Here is a 22,216-nt window from a genome sequence, read left to right as displayed (position 1 = left end):
GGGATAAGGACAGGGAGAGATCATTCACCCATTATTGTCACAAGCAAAACAAGCTAGACTTGGGGAAATTAGCTTAATTTATTAACAATCAAATCAGAGTAGGATAATCAGAAATAAAAACTAAATCATAAAGCACCTTTCCCCTATCCCTCCCTTCTGATGTGCTCAGCCTTGGCCAGTGGTGGCTCCATCTTGCAGCTGGCTGGCATTAACTCTGTTGAACACAGGGAAAGCTTATCGCAGCTTCTCACAGAAGCCACCCCACTACCAAAACCTTGCCGCACAAATCCAGTACAGCTGCTTAAGGTAGCATCAACAGACCTAGTAGGGATTGTCTCTGAGGCTGCTGAGTTTCTGTGGGTTCCACTTGTCTCTCATTGCATCTACTGTCCATAGTATTTTGGTGCTGTTCCTACCCAGGAGCTGCCCCAGGGCACTCTCAGTTCTGTGCTGTATCTTGGACAGCCCATATGCAGCTTGTGAATACCAGCCTCTAGGAAGCTTTTGTCATAGCTGGTCTATCTGCGATATGGGTAGGGATGCATTTGGGATGCTGATGAGATGATACATACACTGCATGTCTCATCCTCTGACATGGAGTAAGGCTTATGTTTCATACTAACTGTGTAAGTGGGGAGCACTGGGATCCTTCCAGCCATTCCCAGAAAATTCCCCTGCTGAATCCCCAGAAGCATTATTTTTTTTCATGTTATCAGTAAAATCTAAAAATCAGTATTTTCAGGTAGTCGTAACATCATACTCATCACTAGATGCTGTTTATCACCTGCCTATTTGCTTACCTGGTGTGTTTCTTTAGGCTCTGATAAGACACTTCACATTAGAAGGGTACTCAGGCTGGAGGAAACTTCCAGATGCATCTAGATCCAACTCATAAAAGCAAGATCTGTGAGCAAATCTAATGTTTGCTCCTTGTCAAAGTGCACTCAAGATACTGATTCAAGGCAATCCCAAGTGAGATTTTAGGAAAGTAAGTGGTTTAGGAAGAAAAAGGAGCAATCCTATGCTAGCAATAGGAATCTAAATCTGAGTTTGCATGAGAAAGGTTAAAAGAGGCTGCAGTTTTTAAAGGATGACATTAGCAAAGAATGACTGGATGCAGCAATAGAAGCAGCTATGATGCTGGATAAGGAATGGAATTAAAAATTTGGAGGGTTTATCCACAAGACTGATTCCCCATCATGGATCTGGGACACCTGCTATGGCAGGAAAGAACAATGTGAGATGTCATGTGCTTCCCTCCAGTAAATTCATGCTGTTGCCTAAAGACTGTTAGGGTGGAATGTTATAATGGAGAAATTATAAAATTCAGATAAAATTCACTGCCTGAAGTGTTTGCTGTAACTCCTTACTACAGCCTCTTCTTGACACATTCATCACGCAGCTTCCAAATGCTCAGTGTGACTAGTCTCAGAACAAGAGAACTGGAGGCATACTTTTGGAGACAGCAAGCAAAAGAACCTCTATTTGCCCCAACTGTGAACGTGGAGCTTTCAGCGTATGCATTTTTACCTGCACTCATTCTTGTGAAGCCTAACTACCATAAACACTGGTGCTGCCAAGGGGCTTGAAAATCAGTGTTGAGAGAGAAGGAGGAATAGAGACTGCCGCCTCCTGATTGCAAAGCAGCCCGAGGTCTAAATGGCAACAAAACGTTATACATAACGTCTGATTCACTGCGTGGAGAATGTAAAGAACTGAGACCTCCCGACACAGTTTACATTGGCCCTTTTTATGACTAATTGTGCAGAAAATAGCTCTGCTTGTAGTGTGCATGGAAACAGTTCAGGTTTCTGCTGTGTGTCAGCTAATGGGCTAGCAAGGCTTTTTTAGCACAACTTCAAAGGATCTGGCAATGGAGGTCCTTTGTGAGGGAATTATCTCCTGCTTCTTTGTACCCCTTTATCCTTCTAAGCCGTGGAACAAAGACTTGCGAAGGGAAGAGACAAAGTAATTTGTAGTAGATCTCTAGACCCAGATAAAGTACATAACATTTGCTTAAAAACACTTTTTCAGCTTCTGCCATCAAAACAAAGTTATGTTTTTCTGTGTTGGAACACCCAAGTTCATTTAACTTTTGAGGGATGCAACCTTATGCTTAGGTATGCTGTTGATGGGGGTCACCACAATGTCTGAAATGGTAAAGGAGATCTTTAGTTTCTGTGGTCAATTAGAAAATATGTGGCTGTTACTGTTAGAGTTGGCTGATAAGCGTATTTCTCACCGCCTCAGGATATTCCACAAAGAAAGGAAGAAAATGCCTTTATTTCAGCAGTGTGTTTGTGCATGCACATGCTTTAAGGAAACCATGTATTTTTCACCTTGTAGTAGAAAAAATAAAGTGGTTTATTCTTTCTTTATAACAGTGAAAAATGAAACCTTGTGGAGATAAGGAAATGCATTACATGTGTCTGCTTTGTGTAGTCCAAAGCACAGATCTTAATTAAAAGTAAAAAAGCAACCCAGGGATGAAGAGAGTTTGATTAATGGTAGCAACCGTGCTGTATAACGTGTTCCTCCAGTGTCTCCGGAACCTCTGTCTTGATAAAACAAGACACGAATGGAAGGAGAATCATCTTGACCTCATTAAATTTAACGAAGAAACACCCAAGCCACTCAGCCACTCGACTGTGTTTGTGTGCAAACTATGAAGTGACTCAGTGTTTAGCACTGGGTCTTGTCCTCAAGCAAATCCCATGAGTATCTCTTTATCCTTAAAGGATGGAAGGACTGCATCCACACTTCTTTATCTTAAACTGTTAGGAGAGGCTGTACTTCATATCTCCATTGCTCAAGTACATTCTTCCACTTCAAGTCCCTACCTAGAAAGTCTTTTTACGTCTGTTTTCTCTCCTTTTCCCATACTTGCATGGATTTCCCGAGGCAGTTGTGTTCTGACCCCTTGGATCCAGTCTTCATCAGCTGCCAAGGTAAATTTGGTTAATACTGCAGAAATAGTTTACTGAGGTTTAGACTGAAGAGGGAATAATGATGGAGAGGCAAGAGGGTTCCCCTGTCTCTCATCTGTCTCATAAGTATCTAAACGCAGTAACTTTTCAATAGTTATACTTTCTTGATTTTGTTATTTTCATGAAAATTTGCAAGCCAGGCAGAGAAATTTTTAGAGGTTTTAGCAGAAGCATGCACACACACACATATGTATAAAAAGCATGGGTTTTATATCTATAAATAAAAAAAAATCCACTGATGTTATAAAAAATCTGGCAATGTTAAACATGTTCTGTTTGCACATATGGGTAGTCAGAGGCCAGGACTCAATGTTTTTCATTGATGTTGAGCTTAATTGTCTCTAATATACAGGTTAAATTCGTTTTCATTCATGCCATAAGCTGTCGAAAGTATTATGTTGTTGTCAATATCTAATCAGCGAATGCTTATCACAGTATATATATGTCACCAAGAAGAGTGGTTCTATGTAAGAAATTTCTCATATAGAAAATGTACCTGGATTTTAAAACTGGGAAGGATAATTGTGGTGGCCTTAGCAGCTGAAGGCCAGCCAAGACATCTCTTCCAGGAATTACTTAACCATGAAAGTACAGCAATGACACGAGCATGTTTTCATCGTTCACTTTACTCACCTGCATTGGACTTCTCAAGTGCCACCTTTTGCCTTAAACCCTCCTTTTCCACATTTTTCTGATCCTGAGGAGCTCCTTGTCATGGGATACCATGGATTACTCTTGGGAAGATGTGTATTGGGTGGGAAGGCTTGGACTTTGAGCATGTGTATTTCCAGGTTTTCCATTGCTGAGGTAGAGCATGACTTCAAGCTGCGTGTAGTGTGCATAAGCAGGCAATGAGTCGGCCACAACAGCATTGCTCTGATGGAAAATAGCAAATACAAAGCCAGTTGCAATATGTGAATTCTGACTGAGCAGAGAAGTGAAGAAAAGGAGTCAGACCTGATCTATATAGAAATATTGCAAGTAGGTGGACAGGATGCATGAACAGGGTAAGCTGACGGTGGGATAGGTAGTGATTGTCCCAGATGCACATGGGATAATGCAAACAGGAACATTTTAAGCTGAGTCTAAATGTAAAGCTTTGCACAGACGTGCTCATGCCATTTCCTAGTGGTTGTTAAAGCTTCGGGCTCTGTTTATGCATGTGGAATGGAGAATTATTTGGGGATAGTTGAAGTTGGGGATTGGGTTTGATTTTTTTGTTGTTTTGATTTCTTTTACCTTGGTTGAACTGGGGCATTGAAAATGTTTCACTGTGTGTTGAATCGTACACTTAAAATGTTGACCTAAAAGTTTGTAATGACAATTTTGATTTATTCAGAGATTGGAAGTTTGGTAGGGTTTTCTTAATGGAAGCTGGTATTCCTTCATGCTAGGAAAGGCAGAGTTAAAGGAATGAGCCTTAAGCTTGGAGCAGAGGGTAAGGAGATGTGTGATGCTGAAGTTCAGTCCCTGGTCTCAGAAGAGGTCCTGGAGATGCACATTCCCCATGTGTGTGGGTTTTACCTTGTCAGGAACCTCCTTTGTTGACTGTAATTGCAGTCAAAATCTGACGCAAACTCCTGGATAGCTGGAGGACAGCTCCCAAGAGAAAGGGGAATGGCAGAAGACTTGAAGGGCTGGGGATGACTTACCCTGTGGAAACACGTATCTCACTATGCTTATCCTGCACAGCAGATCACCAGTCCAATGAGTTAGCAGCTTTCATCGTAGTCTCCACACAGAGGGCAGGAGTGGGATCTACAGTATCACCTTTTGGTCTTCAGGCATCTCCTGAAGCAACTTGCAAACTTTGCTGAGTAGCTGACATTGTTGACGATCCTGCCATTTGGAGGAGGAGGAGGACTCAGAGCTGTTGCATAGTTACTTTCTTCCCTGGGCTTAAAGTGGTTAAAATTGTGTTCTTTTGAACTGTCACGATGTCAAAGATTTGCTGGATTCAGGACAACTGTTTACATTAAGAAATCTCTTGGCGTTTGAGACTCTGGTTCAGGGAAAGTAGAACGCTGTCCTATGGACTCAGAAACATCTCTGACTTCGACACCTTTGCATTTGGTTGCTCAGTGTCACTTTGCCAGCGACAGAATGGGGACCGTTATTTGCTTTGGCCATTGCATAAAAAGCCAGGATGTGATCAAACCCAGTTAATCACTCACAAATGTCTCATTTCTTGAATCTCTGAGGGTGTGTAACACATTTTTGGGACTGCTCTGCTCCTTTGGCTTTTGTTATAAATAAGTTAGGGGAAAATCAAATTTTGAGCTTTCTTAAAAGGAAGCGGAGGAATCCTGGAAAACACTAGGGGTCTGCAAATGTATGTTTAATCATTTAAAGAAATGTCCTTTGGCTAAAAGCTCTTAGCAGTGCTTGCAAGTTGCACTGAAAGCCATACAGCTACATCATTCCCACAACTGATGTGAATTAGCACCCTTGTTGGCAGCGTGAGTGGAGAGATGCAGGCTTAGTGAGTACTAGGAACTGAATTACTCCTAAAGCCATAGCAACTTTGTGCAGTATGGGTGAAGTGCCCTAGGGGTGACTCTGCTGACAGTTACACCAGCTCCTTATACAGTGGCATCCATGGAGAGAGACTCCGGCATGTCCTGTCTCCTTGTTTTCACTGCACAAAGCATTTGGCTCTGCTATGGAGCCAGGCAGTTAAAAACATCTCCTGCAAACACATTGTGCTTAAGGCAAGCAGCAGCAAACCAGAGAAGTGGTTTTTTTACACATGGCATGTGGTGGAACTCCCTGCTACAAGATGTCACAGGGCAAAAAGTACACAGAAGCAGAGGCTTGAGCACATTCATGGTGAATTGGTCTATTCAGAGCTGGCAGTGAGGTGCAGTGACCTGGGTATAAATGGGGGTCACCCAGCCGTACAGAGCTGGAAGCTAATGGACATAGTGGAGGGGGATTGTTCTGTCCTCTCTTAGTGTCGTTCATGTAGATATGTATATGCCTTTAATATTCACCACAGGCTACAGTTGGAGACAGGTTACTGGGTTACATGGATTTTAATAAACCTGTTAGTAGGCTTCTTGCCTCTTTGCTTTATACATCTAACCCACCCCGAAAACAATGTGGGACTCTGACAATAAGTTGAAAGCTTTGGAGGGATTACACTGCCTTATTGAGTCTGTACCTAAAGCCCTTTGAGGGCTCCCATTGACTCCAGTGGGATTTGGTTCAGACCTCAAGTATATAGGACTCTCTTAAGTAAACTCTTTCAAGGCCCGTACATGCTGCAATACTTACTGGGCTCTTTGTTACTGCTGTGAATAGGAATGCGACCTTTACACTTCTAGCAGAGAACCGTGATTTACAGGCCTAAATCTTCACGTTTTGGGAGAGATAAGGTTACCATCCCAGCTCCTCCCAAACCAGCTGTGCAGGTGGCTGAGCAGTTGATGAAGCATTTCCTGAATCACTGCTGGTTTAGATAAAGCACTACGTGTGTAGTACAGCAGCTTCAGAGCTTCTTCATAAGCAGATGTCAACGAACGATGATGGGCAGGGTGGACATCTGGCATTGCAAGTTGTTCTAATTCAAGACTCAAAGCTCTAGTGATATTTTTGCCACTGCAGGGTCATTTTGATATCCATGTTAGAACTTTATTTACTCTGTGCACATACTAAGAATGGCCACAGTGGAAGACAAGACTAGCAATTCATCTAGGTTTTCTTTTATCCGCCCAGTCCCTTGGCCATTGCCATTGTCAGGCTGTACATGGTCTCTTCCCTTGGCCATTGCCATTGCAGTAAGCTGTGTGGTGAATAGCTGAGTCTGAATTGCAATAGACTGCATAATGTGCCTTTCTTGATTTTGGAGCTGGTCTAGGTTCTGGTAACCTTGCTTCCCAAACCTGTTGTTCCAACAGGAGGAGCTCAAGTGAGAGGAGCAGTGTGATTGACAGTGCTATTTTCTACCTGTATTTTAGGTCACTTCCTCGGTAACAACACTGTGATTGATGTACTGAGACAAGCAGGATTTGAAGTGGAGCACACCCCTCCTGGACAACCAATTGGAAAGTAAGCAGCTGCCCACAGATTATTGATCACTTTCTCTCCTTTTCTCTTTTTCTGTCCCTTTTTCTGTGACTAAGCAAGTTCATTGCATTAGTATGGGAAGTGTGTGAGGGGGTGAAGAACCTCCCTTTCCAGTTGCAGTTCCAGACAAAAAGTGCATTGTAAAGCATCTGTTGTGAGTTTGGAAACATATGGAGCTTCAGTGGCTGTTCTATTTCACTTGGAGACATTATTTGTATCACAGCTGCTTCACTATATCAGATCCATAGTGCCACAGTTTCTGTTTTCAAGAAACATCTCATTCAGCTCGTATCTCCCAATAACTGTTTTGTCTTTTTAATCCCCATGGAGTTTTAGTCACTTCTCCATTGCAGAGCAGTAGAATGCCACCAACTTCATGTTTGCAGGCCGTTCTGTCAGGTGGCTCTTCTTCAGGTGGATTTCAGTTTTGTCTGAAGGACCACATTTAATGTAGCACCTTGGAAAGTGTGGTGGGCAGGTAAAAACAGATTCAGTATTCACTGAGCTGCTTCATCTATCTGATCAAGTAAAGCCGGCAGGAAGGATCAATAACCAGGTTCTTGGCGATACTCATTAGTACCAGATAAAACATGGTACAAAATCTTCCTTAGTTGGTGAAACAGACTTCCTTCCCCCCATAGACTTCTCTTTTTAATGGCCATTTAGATGAAATCTCTGTCTAAAGATATCAAAGGCGATAAAACTGTGGGAGGGATGGTGAGAGACCAGCTAGCTTTGCAAAGTTAGCCTTTCCCTTGCATTCTGCAGATAAAAATTGGCCGAGATTGCTCTGTCATAGGATTGTTATCTTCATTAGGAGAAAAGTGTTAGCAGCATGCTTCTGTCCCTGGTGGGCAGACATGACATGGCCCAAATATGAGGCGAGTTTCAACATGGAGGATTACTGAGGGCTAGTAGACCATGTCTGAAACAGCTATGTTTAATATAGTTGGAAAATCTTACTTATCTAACCTTGTTTGTGAAACATGCACAGTTATTCATTTAAAGTATAATATGGCTCAACTGTACATAAGTGTCTTTGACAGAGCATTTATCCTAAATGCTTCTTGGAGTATGTTGAGCAATAAGAGCACAGTCTTAAATAACAATGGGGGAAAAGGGGAAGAAAAAGCTATCAAACAGAATTACTCAGAGGAGGTTTAAGAAGCACTTTGGCAGAGGGAGAAAAGTCAACATGGCAGAGGGAAGAGCAGTAAAGGCTGTGACTGACTGGAATTAGAAATTTGGGCTAAAATCAACAAAAAATGCCTGTGTCTTAAAATACAGAGAAATAGAAAAAACAAGCAAACTATACCAAAACAGCTGAGGTATACCATTCCTAGGTTTCTGACAAAGAAACTTTCCGCTCAGGGAGGCAGGCACTTTCCTCAGCAATTTTCATTTAGCTGAAAGTATCATCTTCCCATGAAAAGTATTTCTACTTGGAAATTGTGAAACTATTAATTTATTGGCTGTTTGCAAGCCCTTGAGAAGAAAGAAAGATGCAGTGCTCCATACGGCCTTGGGATATGTCTACACACATCACTGAAGACTTGAAATAATGTTATGGGGCAGGAAACTTGAAACAAAGCCAATGCTTAGTGTTGACTTATTTGCAATGTGGGGCACCTCTGTCTGTGCATTCCCTTGCCTTGGCAGCAGCGTGTCTTATTCATTTGATGTCTTCCCTAAAACTGTCAGTCCTTGGGGGAAACCTACTTGAAAGCAAGTGGACTTGGACTGCTGCCTGGAACAATGTTTTCTAGTTGAGTTATCCTACACTTGGTAGCTTCTGTTCCTAGCTCCAGACCAGAACACTGGGTAGGCTGGTCCCTTTGTCTGGACTAGTGCCCTGTTCCTGTGGGGTCTGTTCTGAACACTGAACGTAGAAAACTTTCTTAAAGGGTTGTGGTGGGTTGAAAGAGCTCAAGGTGAGGACCTTATCACTCCCTACAACTAGCTGAAAGGAGGATGGAGAGAGGAGGTGGCTCATCTCTTTCCCCAAGGAACAAGGGGTAGGACAAGAGGTAATGGCCTCAAGCTGCACAAGGAGATGTTTAGATTGGATATTAGGAGAAAGTTCTTCACTGAAATAGTAGTCAGGCATTGGAACAGGCTGCCCAGGGAAGCATGGAATCACCATCCCTGGAAGCGTTCAAAAACCATGGAGATGAGGCCCACAGTGACACAGTTAAGTGGTGGACTTGACAGTCCTGGGGTAAAGGTTGGACTCTATGACCTTAAAGGTCTTTTCCAAGTTGATTCTATGACGTTGGGTGGACACTAGGTGCTCACCAAGCCACTCTGTCACTTCCCTCCTCAGCAGGATGGGGCGAGGGGGAAATAAGATGAAAAAAACCCTTTGGGGTTAAAACAAAAGCAGTCTAATAAAGCAAAAGCAAAGGTCATGCTCAGAAGCAAATGAAAACAAAAGATTTTATTCTCTACTTCACATCAGTAGGAAATGTGTGTCCACTTCCCAGGAAGCAGGGCTTCAGTATATGTTGTGTGTGTGTGTCCCCCCTCACCGCCCCCTTTACCTCTCCTTTTTTCTCTTACCTTGTATTGCTGAGCAGACATCCCATGGTATGGACTATCCCTTTGGTCAGTCTGGGTCAGCTGTCCTGGCTGTGTCCCCTCCCAAGATCTTACCGGCCTGTTGGTAAGGAAGAAATGGAGAGACATAGATGAGAATACAGAAAGAAGAATAAATGGCATGGTAAAGAAGTCCAGAGTGGCCACTAAATTGCATTAATGAAGGTGCAGAAAATAGTAAATTATGGAAAGTTTAAATAAAAGACAATTTAAATGTATTTGCAGGAAATAGCTTTCTGCCTTTAGATAAAAAAGAGACTCCCAGACCTGAGAGATCAGGTATTGTGTTTTCATTGTCCTACAGCTATAGCCATCAGAAGTGCTGGGGCTCCCTCTTAGAAACAAAGAGGCTGCTGCAAACCATTTTGCCTCAGTTTTTTTGGAATAGCTTGTGTTTTATGATTTCTAGGCAAGCTGCAGAAGACAGTCTAGTCAGACACAGGTATGATAAAAGTTGATGGCATATTCAGAAAGCACAGCCAGTTAACCATTGGGATGTTGGGGTTATCTTATGCTTTCATGAGACCCCACCTGGAGAATTGCATTCAGCTCTGGGGCCCACAGCATAAGAAGGGTGTGGACCTGAGAGAGTCCAGAAGAGGCCACAAAGATGCTCCGAGGGCTGGAGCAGCTCTGCTCTGGAGCCAGGATGAGAGAGCTGGGCTTGTTCATCCTGGAAAAGAGAAGGCTCCAGGGAGATCTTAGAGCAGCTTCCAGTGCTTAAAGGGGGCCTGCAGGAAAGCTGGAGAGGGTCCTCTTACTAGTTCACGTAGTGATAGGAAGAGGGGGAATGGCTTTAAACCAAAAGAGGGTAGATTTAGATTAGATACCTTGAGTGTGGTGAGGCACTGGCACAGGTTACCCAGAGAAGCTGTGGCTGCCCCATCCCTGGCAGTGTTCAAGGCCAGGTTGGATGGGGCTTGGAGCAGCCTGGTCTGGTGAAAGGTGTCCTTGGCCATGGCAGGGGGTTGGAACTGGGTGATCTCTAAGGTCCCCCCAAAACCAAACCAGTCCGGGATTCTGTGTTGCTGTAACTGAGTCTTAAGGAACCTTGCATTTTTGTCTAGCCTTCTTTTTTTGCTCTCCTCTTTCCTTTGTAAAAGATGAAATAAAGACATTTGAAAACAGTTATAAAGGCCCAGAAGAGGAACCATTTTGGGAGAGTGGCTCTACTAACCCCATGTATAACACAGAATAAACAAGTAGGAGCTCAACCAATTTTGAACTGCTTGCAAGGAGAAATTGTTTCATGGTTTGGATTGGAGAGATGCAGGTGTTTTCATCTTGATTCTTGTGAAGCTGTACATGAAATAAGAGGTATTTTTCTCCTCTGCTGAAACCCAAGAGAGACATTTCTGCTTTGCTTCCAAGTAACTTGTATAAGGGAGTGAAGCTCACTGCATTGCATTCTGGCACTGACAACTGAAAAATTGGATTGTGTTCAGGGAAGATCAGCTGGACTCTAATGTAGAGATTGGTGGGAGTGGAGAAAAATGCAAGGGTTAGAAACCCCTGAAGCAGCTGCATGCTTATGTTTTGGCCGAGGGAATCCAAAAAGTTGTGGATGGATTGTGCAGAGGAGGATGAAGAGGAACGATTTGGGCACATAGGCACATAGGGCTGTTTGGAGGTATATTATACTGAAACTGAGGGTGGGTTTGGCTGAATATCAGTGATTTCTTGACAGTAATTTGCAGGACAGTCTTCTCAGGTTATGTCAGAAGCCCCCTTATTTGAAATGATGAAAGCAACTGTAGCAAAACACTCATACTACATCCTGCTTACTACAAATGTTGCCTTGCCAAAAAAGCAAATACTATTTTTCTTTAATATCTCTGTTCTTATGTTTTATTATTGAAATTATTAGTAGCCTGATCTTCATTGTTCAATCATAATGAAGCAGTGGTACCATAAATAGGTGGGGTAGTGTGGTATGATGCTTAAGCTCTGCCACATCCATTTCAGCTTCAGTAAGAAATAACTAGTACTGTTCCTGAGTATCAGAAAAGCCTTGGGAAGAGTGAAACAGGTCAAAGACCAAAGCTGTTTATTTTTTCAGTTACAACAGGCTGGATAAAGCCAGAAGTTTGTTGGCTTTCTGTGTCCAAAATGCTAAGCATGGGTCGTGAAATGGCTCCTCTGTAAGCCGACTAAAATGAATACCTAGAGTCTCACATTTCTGTCGTCTAGTGACAAGCGCACGTTTGAGCCAAGTTCTCCCTTTCTTAAGGTACTGGGGAAAAGTAGAGTGAGAGCTTGGCAGGGTAGAAGAGATAGGCAAGGCATGGAGGGGGTTGATGGCTCCAGAATCAATGAACTGGCAAAGAGAAGTTCACCTAAAGTACATTTAGCTGTTGTGGAGCTGTTTGGGAGCTCTCACTGACTGGATTTCTGAAATCCCCTAGCTCCCATTGATCTGCCTGGTGGCCCAGTGTTGACCTTCCTCAGCCTCTTCTAAAATCCCACTGGCTGATTGATGAAAACACCTTCTTGAAAGCTCGATCCCGTTCTGTAAAAGAAACCTTGCTGTATTCAGCATGCAGAACGCTGCCATAAGTGCTTGAGAACTTATCCTCACGTTGGCTTCATCTGTTTATTTTGTTGCCTGAGGGAAAGCGACTCGCATCTGTTTGCCTGACAACCTTCAATGGCGTTCAGATTTGCTTCTTATTTTGTTGGCTCTTCTCCTTGTCCCCAGATAAAGGCATTGGAAACTGAATGGCTGAATCAGTATCTCAGTGCTTTGCCCTGACATAAAAAAGACAACTTGTTTTTTGTGGGGCTCCTGCCAACTGGCTGTCCCTGCCTCTCTCTGTCTTCAGAAAGCAGAGCTCCATGCTTTGGGTGAGGAGAGGGGAGAAAGTTTCCCCTCAGATGGATTCCAGTGAGTTGAGCAGATAAAGGGCCACAGCTGCTTCATATTTAATTGGAAACAGCCAAATTGCCAGATCAATCCCGGAAGCACCTGTGTCCATGATGACTCTATTGTTGCTGGGTTCTCAGACTGGCTCTGACCGTCTGCCACATGCCAAGCCCTGACGTACTGCACGCCGTTCTCTTGGCCAGAAAAACATGCAGCACTGCTCGTTTCCATCAGACTGCTCTCTCTGATACTATGCTCAATGATACCTTCTTTCAGAATGGGAGTAATCAGGACAAGCTTTTATTTCTGACCATCCGAGAGCTTATTATAAGCTCTCAGAGCTCTGCTGTAGAAATTAATTGCCTTCCTCTTTATGTTAGAACTTCCTGACCCAAGCAAAGCAACATGTCTTTGCTTTTGTAGCTTATTCCTTTCCTTCTTTCTGCAGCAAAAAGCTTGCTTCTTCATCTTTTCCTGTAGCACCCTACCTTGTGTGACCGTGGCTCTCCTGCTCAGCATTGTCTCATAGTGGAAGTCTTCACTCCACGATGAATGCTTTCTTCTTCCACATGGGATGAAAGCACACCCAAAATACATGCAGTGATGAAGCCATTTCACTCCATCAGGATCCCTAACCTTCACAAGGTGATATGCAGAGATAGGAAAATGTTTAACATAACGTTCCCCACAGCCCCAGACTGATAGAAGTGCCAGTTCAGTAGATTGCATCCCAGAAACTTATGGATGCCAAGGGGTTGCCAGGTTCCTAGGAATGCCCAAGCAACTTTCTGGTGCCAGCCTGGCAGGGTTACTCCTCTCTGCTTAGCTGTTAATGTTCAGGATGTGTTTGGGAAAAATGTTATAGTTGCAATGAAATACGTACAAATTTGTTCAGAAAAGAGAGAATTCTGAGCGCTGTGACACTTGCATTGGAAACAACCGAGTTAATTGAGGAAAAAATAGAAGAGCTGGGAGATGTTAGCCCATTCAGGATCCCATCTCTTCTGAGACATGGAAAAATGCTTTTTTTGGGTGGTTTTTTGTTTGTTTGTTTGGGGGTTTTCTTGGTGGTGGAATAATCTCCCCATTGAGATGCTGTAGTTCTTCTGAATCCTATCATAAACCTTTGGATCTTTCACTTGGTCTGAGTCTGAGGATCATATTCCCTTCAATAGCTTCCTTCCCTCAGAAGAAAGGCAAACCCATTATTTGGGGGGGGTCTCTAACAGCATAATTTGCAGTAAGAGGTGTATAGGAATTAAATGGGGTTCATCTGCATACATTGGCAAATGTATTGTCTCGTCTAACGTTGGGGAACATGACTACTTAGCACTTAAAATATTTTGTCATGGAAATATGCACGTTACATTTTCAAGGGATTCCCACATGCCTTTGAGATGTCCCCTTTGCAATTGAATTGTCTTTGTGTCTATAATTACCTGACAGCCACAAAGTCTGAGCCAGCTGAAGTAACTCTTAGGGGAAAAGGACTGTAAGAAAATCTCCAAGGTGTGGTACAGAAGCAAAGTCAATGTACAAGTTCTCAGCCATAGAAACTTAATTATCCTGTCACTTCCTGAGCAGCACCTTACTTAGGGGCAGTGGATGTTCTTTAGGACCCCTTTAAACACTGAACACCTTCTGAAAGAATGGAATTTAGCAACTTGCTTAAAGAAACCTGGGAAAGAGCAAGATAATTCATGGTGTTGGTTAAAGAATATGGAATAATAAAACTTCTCAGGAATTTTGTGCTTGACTAGTTCTCCCTGTGGGACACCCACTTTTCTCTATAATCAGATTTTATCCTTGGCATAATTTCTGGTTTCTTTGGAAAAAAATCATTTCATATTCCGTATCATTCCACTCCTTGGGAACTTGCATGCAGGGCCACTAGGGAACCTGGACTTGCTTCTTTTTGCTCAAGGGCAGTTTCATCACTGAGCTGTCCTGCAGCCAATGCTGAGGTTTCTAGGTTTTCTGCTGTTCTGCAGCCCATCAGTTTTAGGAGATCTGTATCTCATACTCCATAAACTATCTCATAGTCAACTTGCAGAGCCTTGGAGACTTTAGAAGTTCAGAACTAGTTCTTTATTTCTTAGCCAAACTTTTCAGTTCTTGTTTCCACAGGAGAAGCTGATTTTTCATCATTTCCCTGCTTCCAGCCAACTCTAATGCAGATCTTTTCACCTAAGGACATTAGTATAAGATAAAAATCCTTGTCTGTAGTACCTAGAGATAAAGTTGATCCGAACTGCAGTGAAGTCAACAACAAGGCTTCCATCAGTACAAGTAGTTTTTAGAGGTCATCGTTACTATGAGATTGTTGCTGATTCTCTCCTGTCTTTGTGAGGAGCCATGAGGGATCTGGTAGAAAACTAAGAGTGTGTTCACACGGTTGTGTAGACGCTTGCTATAGTCAATGTAAAATAGACTGGCTTTCCCAGAGGGGTGTCTCAGATAGCTGTCCCACATTGATTGCTGGAGATATCTGGCTAGTTTCAGTTGACTTAACATTTTGTGAGATGGATTCCCCCCTATTTGAAGGACTTGGGCCCCCTGCTCAAGTCAGACCTTGTCATTAGACTCATTTAAGCCCTTGGAAAAATTGCACCATCCGCTCTCCAGCGTTGTATCGAAACAGTGAGAATTGTGTGAGCGTTGTGTTTGTGTATTCAGCCTGCACTTGTCCTGTGGATTGATGGCCTCCATCCCAAGTGATATCAATCTGGGCTGAAGTGCAGCTGCACTTTGTAATAGCTCAAGGGGCACAAAGGTATCAAGTGGTATTGTGTGGTTTGAAAGACATCGTTTATCTAAGGAAGCTTGTGGTCTGTTTGCTGTCACTCTGTCTTTGCAGCACCAACTTCCCTTACCTTCACTATCACATTGACAGGCAGAGAGACCTCACACGTTAGAACAGATAGCTTTTCCACTTCCAGAGCTGACTTCTTTTCCTTCAGCAGGAGGTCTGTGGGGTTGCGTTGCAATCAATAGAGCTGCTTGATTCAGCATGAGTGTAATTGCTAGTAATTTGGCTTGCAGGGAGCTCTTTAACATGCACAAGTTCCTAAAAAAAGGAATGGGAAGAAAGGGAGTCAGTGACATTTTTCATTGACACTTTCACTTAAAATTCCTTCAAGAACAGTGCCTTAAAAGAGAACAGTTGGAGATACAGTTTTCTGCATAGGAATACACTGACAGTTACATTTTCCATCTTTCATGAGGGATCAGTTGTTCATAGGGACATTCTTCACAGTTTAAATGGTGTTAGAAACCCTCCAAAACAGCATTGTGCGACTGGTGGCATGGCCATATGATTCCTTGTGGATGGATCTTGTGGCAAGCTGGTGAAATTTACTGAAACCTTCCAGAACTGCTCCCACACGTCGGTGGTCATTCTAACATACATATGTGATGTGATCCTCTGCCATGTCTTGTACACTTTGGTGCAAAGTAGTCTCACTTTTAACAACTCCTAGTATCCAAGCCAGGTGTCTTCACACTGGCTGCAGCCCAACTTTTGGTCTGAAATGGCTGTGTGGATGTCCCTTTAGGAGAACCATGGTGAAAAGTCAGACTGAGAAGCATGAGTATCAGCTGCTCCACCTAGTTAAGTGCCAGTAGTAGGAGCAGGAATGCCAAAAAAGGATAAGTTCTTACAGCACTAGTAAATCACGAATGGTGAATATATGAAGCACTTGTCACAGTAAATAACTTTGAAGCCAGAATACATTTTCATGTCATAATCAGTGAATCATTTTTATGAGAAGTCAAAGTAAAATCATATGTAATCTGTAAAGTATGTAAAGACTTTAATTCATCCAGTAAATCATGTGTTGGGAATACCGTACCCAGCTCCAGATCAGATAATACTTTAGAGAAGCTTCAGGGCTTTAAAATCCTTCCCCAAGCTAAACCAATCTCCAGAACCTTTGGAGGTTCACCTTCATGCTCCATGCAAGAAAACATCATGCCAATATGTTTCCCATTTCCTGGGGATTAAACTGCTGTGTTTGATGACTCAGGACTTCCCGAGAAAGCAACTCAGTCACTGCCTCTGTATGGAGCAGCCTCTGGTGTCTCAGAGGACGTGTCTTCTCTTGCGCAGTGATTCATGGTTTCAGAGCAGAGGATCAGCTCTCTCTTTTTTTCCCTTCTTTCTTTTCCTTCTCACAAAGTTAATTAATAAAACAAATTTCTATTAGTGGGTGTTGAAAGACTTTGGCTTTCCACCTACACTCCCAAATGCTCCATGTTCCAGGGAGAATGAAGAATGGACCTGTGAATAGAAAACAGGAGGGAGGAAAAATGGATTAGAAGTTGTATATGGATCTAGATGCAGTGGCTGTCAGTTGGTACAGTGGAAGAACATCCTGATTGAAGACAATTTCCTGCAGTCGTGAATGCTACAAATACACTACTACAGTAATCCAATTTCAGAATTAATGCATGCAAATTTAGAGAGAAAGATGGGGACACAGGGAATGTGACAGAAACTGAATCATCTGTTTGAGCCTCCGCCTCGACCTCTTGTTCAGCCAGGTGGCCACATAGACAACATTTGTTCTGCCTTTGTAAGGGCAGAACAACCTTACCAGAGGATTCTTTACCACTGTCACAGATTTCTGACTTTCCAGCTGGTCAGGAGAAGCACCAAGAATTAGCCTAATACACCCAGCATGGTGATAACTCCTGTTGACTTCAGCAAGAAAGCAGGTGGTCCCACAGGGAGCAAAAGGTGACAGAAGGATAGATTTAGGGTCCTTTCTACTGCTGTATGGGAAGCCAGACTAGCTCACAGCTCTGCAGTGCCACTCTCTGCTGGTGGCAGCTTGCAGAGGAAGAGATACCTGATTTTATGCTCTCATTTGTGGGTAAGAGCATGCTGAAGCCTGTCTGCACGGACTTCCAAGACACATGTCAAAGCAGGGATACTAAGATTTTCATGCTAACCTGTAGCAACTCAGCAGTAAAGTCGTAGACGGCCTCTGAGTGCTTTAGTATCTGGTGCCCTATCTGGCTGCTAGATTTGAATCTCCTGTCGTCAGACCCCAGCTTCACATTTCCAACCCCAGCTTCACATTTCCAAATGACTCTTGTGAAAGCAAAAGCAGTCCCAGAAATACCTCTGTCGAGACGGCACATCCCTGTTTATGTTTGAACGGCCGATATGAATCTGGAGTCCCCAGCATTCAAAGTGCATATTCAGAGAGATGAGCTCCATGTTGTGTTTGAAGGGAAGGCAGCACTTTGAAACAAGGATGAAGCAGGAATAAATCAGGATGAAGGATATGGAGCATTAACATTACTTTACATGAAATCCCTGCTGGAAAGATGTGGCCAGTGTTCCAAAGTTTTCCTTGGAGAGTGCTCGGAAGTTGCATACCAGCCTATTTGCAGAAAGCTTAACAGTTCCCTGTTGTCCTTGATGTGAAATGCATCCCATATAAACACTTTCCCCCTCCATTGAAGAAAAACGATACGGCTTGTCCAGAGCTCTAACACAAGGGACTACACTGGGCTGCTGCTCAGCCTCTGCAAAGTTGTTGGATTCTCTTGGCATTGAGCTTTGCAAAAGGATAGAGTTCATGTACATGCCAGCATCGTTAAGAAAAGGCTAAATTATTGAGTGAGACTGGGATAATCTGCAAGGGTTTAATAACAGCTTGTGCCCACATCTTTGCATCTCTTGGGTTCATTATACCCCTGGAATGTAAATCCCAATCCACGGTGGCTAAACAAGGTTCACATGGATCTCAAATACTTTTGTGGTATTGTCTCCTTCTGATTTCGGGAGGGGAAAGAAAACATCGCTAGCTGAAACAAACTTACGTGGCTGCTCATGGCTTGGACAGGTGTACTCTTTGCTGGGTAAAAAAACGCCTGGATGGCTGAGCCCAAAGAGTGGTGGTGAATGGAGTTAAATCCAATTGGCAGCTGGTCACAAGGGGTGTTCTCCAAGGCTAGGATTGGGGCCAGCTCTGTTTAATATCTTTATCAATGATGTGGATGAGAGGATTGAGTGCACCCTCAGTAAGTTTCCAGATGACACCAAGCTGGGTGGGAGCGTTGGATCTGGTGAAGGGTAGGAAGGCTCTGCAGAGGGATCTGGACAGGCAGGATCAATGGGTCTGTGGCCAGGGGTATGAGGTTCTGCACGGCTGAGTGCCAGCTGCTGTAGTTGGGCCACAAAAGCCCCACACAATGCTGCAGGCTTGGGGAAGAGTGGCTGGAAAGCTGCCTGATGGAAAAGGACCTGAGGGTGCTGATTGATGGAGCTGAACATGAGCCAGCTTGTGCCCAGGCAGTCAAGAAAGCCAACAGCATCCTGGCCTGTGTCAGACATAGTGTGGCAGCAGGGCCAGGGCAGTGATCATCCACCTGTACTGGGCACTGGTGAGATCACACCTCAAATCCTGCATTCAGTCCTGGGCCCCTCACTACAGGAAAGACGTTGAGGTGCCGGAGTGGGGCCAGAAAAGGGAAGCAAAGGTGGTAAAGGGTCTGGAGCACAAGTGTTATTGAGGAGCAGCTGAGGAACCTGGGGGTGTTTAGTCTGGAGAAAAGGAGACTCAGGGGAGACCTTGTTGCTGTATACCACTACTGGAAAGGAAGATGGAGCAAGGTGTGGTTGGTCTCTTCTACCAAGTAACAGGGGATAGGATAAGACGAAACAGCCTCAAGTTGCTCCAGGAGAGGTCTAGATTGGATATTAGGAAAAATTCCTTCGCCAAAAGGTTGCAAAGCATTGGAACAGGCTGCCCATGGAGGTGGTTGAGTTGCCATCCATGGATGTATTTAGAATACATGTAGATGTGGCACTTGGCGGACACGATTTAGCGGTAGACTTGGCAGTGCCAGGTTAACAGTTGGACTTGATGGTCTTAAAGGTCTTTTCCAACCTAAGCAATTCTATGATTCTACAAGGAGAGCAGTAAACCTCTGCTGCTGTAGTGGGTTTAGGTTGTAACATTGCTGGCATTTGTTGCATTTTACATCATTTTAAGCCATTTTAAAGGAATTATTCGTAAAACCCACAGAGTAAAGGCATCACATTCCAGCACAAGGAAGATCCAGAAGTCCCTGCATGAACTTTGGAGAGAAAAAGCTGTTTTCTAAAATAAGCAGTGCTAAGAATCAAGGCTCTCTAAAACCAGGGTAATACTGGTGGTGTTTTGGTCCAGGTCAGTTGGTGACTCTTCCTATGCTTCTCCCATCCTAGTAGATGCAGATCTGAAGGGCCTTGTTGTGTCCTCACTTCTGATTCCCATTTGTGTGCACACATGGTTTTGTTGGGTGCCTCTTTTCTCCCTCCATAATGCTACCTAGGCTGAATACCTCTTTCCAGGAGGAGCAGGTCATTCCGCTCGTCGACAGGTAGTCAATACATGCACATACTGGTTTTTTGCTACCATTTTGTCAAAGCAAACCTTCCTCTGTGTTTGTGACATGTTTCTTCCCTAGAAACATGTGGTTTCTTGCTAATGTTAAATGAGAATTTTGTATGTGTATCAAACTCATATGTAGATTAGGTTTTACATTGCAAATGAAACTGGGAAGCACAACTTCCACTGACATTTAGCAGGCACTGAGGTTTTAAATCCCAGAGGCAATTTTAGAAACATCCCCCTCAAGGAGAAACAACATAGACTTGAAAGAAAGCAGAATTAACTGGGGGTTTGTTTGCTTGTTTGTTTTACAAATGCAGCCATGAATTTAGGGCAATTTCTATGTATTCAAGCATTCATACAGATAGCAACCATAGCTGAATGGTCAGCAGTTCCCACTGAAGTCAGTGAAAGGCAGCAAATGAAATGCACAGGCAACCAGAAGTGTTTGAAATGAGATGGTGGATCTGGGAACTCATTTTCTTCTCTTTTCTCTGTTGGGGTGCATTGTCCCATTTCTCTCCCTCTCTACCTCCCCTGCCTTTCCAAGAAGCCCCTGGGCAGTCTGTGAACAGCAGACCTGATGAGGTCTAGGGATCCTATGGGCGTTCTATTTGTTGCACTGGTATCTAGGAACAGGCTGAGCTCATACATGAGTGTTTCCTCGTAAAGCCTGACTCCTTCCTGCTTACTTTCATATAAATAAGGACATGCACTCTTTTTTGAGCTCTGTGTTGCTTAGGATAACTCAGTTACAAGAGGCTGTCAGATTAAGTCTTACTAGAGAAGGGAGAAAACCGAGAGACAGACAGGCATGCATGCAGGATGTCATCATTTGCTAAGGAAAAGAGCATTGCTTCAGTATCTTGTGCTTCTGTTCAGAATTAACATCTCAATCTCAGTGGACCTACTGGGGCAGCCCCAAGTGTTCATTCTCATTGCAGAGAGATGAGTCAGATGAACCATTCTGCAGTTTTAATTAAAACATCTCACATGGGCAGCGTTTCAACAGCATAGGGTGGCAGTTCTGCACTCCGGACCACGCTTATCTGTCCACAGTGCTTATGTGGCCCTACCCCAGCACAGCATCTCTGAGTCTTTGCTGTATTTCTTCTCACTGTCTTCATGTAAGGAGGGGAGTTATCTCTGCGGGTGGATGGAAAACTATGGCATAAAGAGCTTTTAACTCCCTGGGGGAAACTATGACAGCACAGCTACTTTAGTGTTATTTAAATTACTAACCCCTAAACCACCGCGTGATCCCTTCCCTGTAGGGATTTGATGGGCAGCGTTCAGGCCTGGGTAGCTGTGAAAGCACTGGCAATGCTCCGCTCTCAATAAACACAAGATGCATCTCAGCCACCGCAGAGCATGACGCAGAGGTCATCTGAGTCTCCTTTGCAGTGCCTGAGGCTCACCCACTCCTTTCAGCACTTTCTTGTACAGATGTTTCCTGTGTGGAACGGCTTCCAGTGAAAGCCCAGATTTGTATCGGCTTTCTGTTTCTGGGCTTGGTGTCTCCTGGTACATGCCTGTCAATCTCATGCTTGCGGTATGGAGATATCACCTATCCAGGGTTGATCTTAGCTGCCAGGCTAGACCGCAGCAGCAGAAACGAAAGTCAAGAGCTTTCTATGTCTTGACCCTAACATGAATTCAGCTCTACTGTGCAGAAATCATAGCAGAAAATGGGGTTCTAGGGGCCCTTTTGGCTATGGCAGAACCCCTGACCTGTGCTGTGAACCTGTCCCTTACAGTCGAAGGTGGACTGAGACGGAGAGGAACCCGTACTTACTGAAAGATGGAGTCTTTTCAAGAGAACCAGCAAGGAATGATACTTAATGTGGATTAAGAAGCAGTGGCAAAAGCTGACTGAAGGTTGCAAGCATAGATGTTGAGCCCTTGCTCTTGCAGACCCTTTGAAAATGAAGTGTGTATTCCAGTGCAGGGCCATGTTGGAGAGACAGTCTGGTCCCATGAGGTTGGTAGAAGGGCACACTCTCAGTGAATAGAGAAGACGCTTGACTGTAATAATGTATGCTAAAAAAACCCAACTTTAAATTACCCAATTATGCTGAGAATTGGATGATTTTGACATCAAAAGCCCTCTGCTAGCAGAGAAATACTGGCTTTTCTGTAGTTTGAGCTGCATTACAGCACTGCCTCAGCAGAAGTCCTAGTTTGGTCACTCTCAAGGTGTTTCCAGCTTTGTGCAGCGATAAGAAGCTAACGTGACTGCTAGGATCCCTGCCAGATGCCAGGCATAGTTTTGATGAGTCTCTGACGTCTGTTAGACTTGTGATATTAAATGCTTT

At 43.7% G+C, this 22,216-nt stretch overlaps 1 protein-coding gene across 3 annotated transcripts in view; it reads left to right on the top strand.

Moving 5' to 3' along the window:
• Positions 1–22,216, top strand: part of TRABD2B (TraB domain containing 2B) — a 290,727-nt gene that overhangs the window by 235,711 nt on the left and 32,800 nt on the right. For all 3 annotated transcript variants that reach the window (XM_062623046.1, XM_062623047.1, XM_062623048.1), the window contains exon 5: positions 6,947–7,037. In XM_062623046.1, the coding sequence (XP_062479030.1) occupies positions 6,947–7,037 (91 nt within the window). The remainder of the gene's footprint in view (positions 1–6,946; positions 7,038–22,216) is intronic.

This window comes from Pezoporus occidentalis, unplaced genomic scaffold (assembly GCF_034315485.1).
Source record: "Pezoporus occidentalis ecotype Australia unplaced genomic scaffold, CSIRO_AGI_Poc_V1 ctg25, whole genome shotgun sequence".
Lineage (NCBI taxonomy): Eukaryota > Metazoa > Chordata > Aves > Psittaciformes > Psittacidae > Pezoporus > Pezoporus occidentalis.
This window is presented reverse-complemented; position numbering and strand designations above follow the sequence as displayed.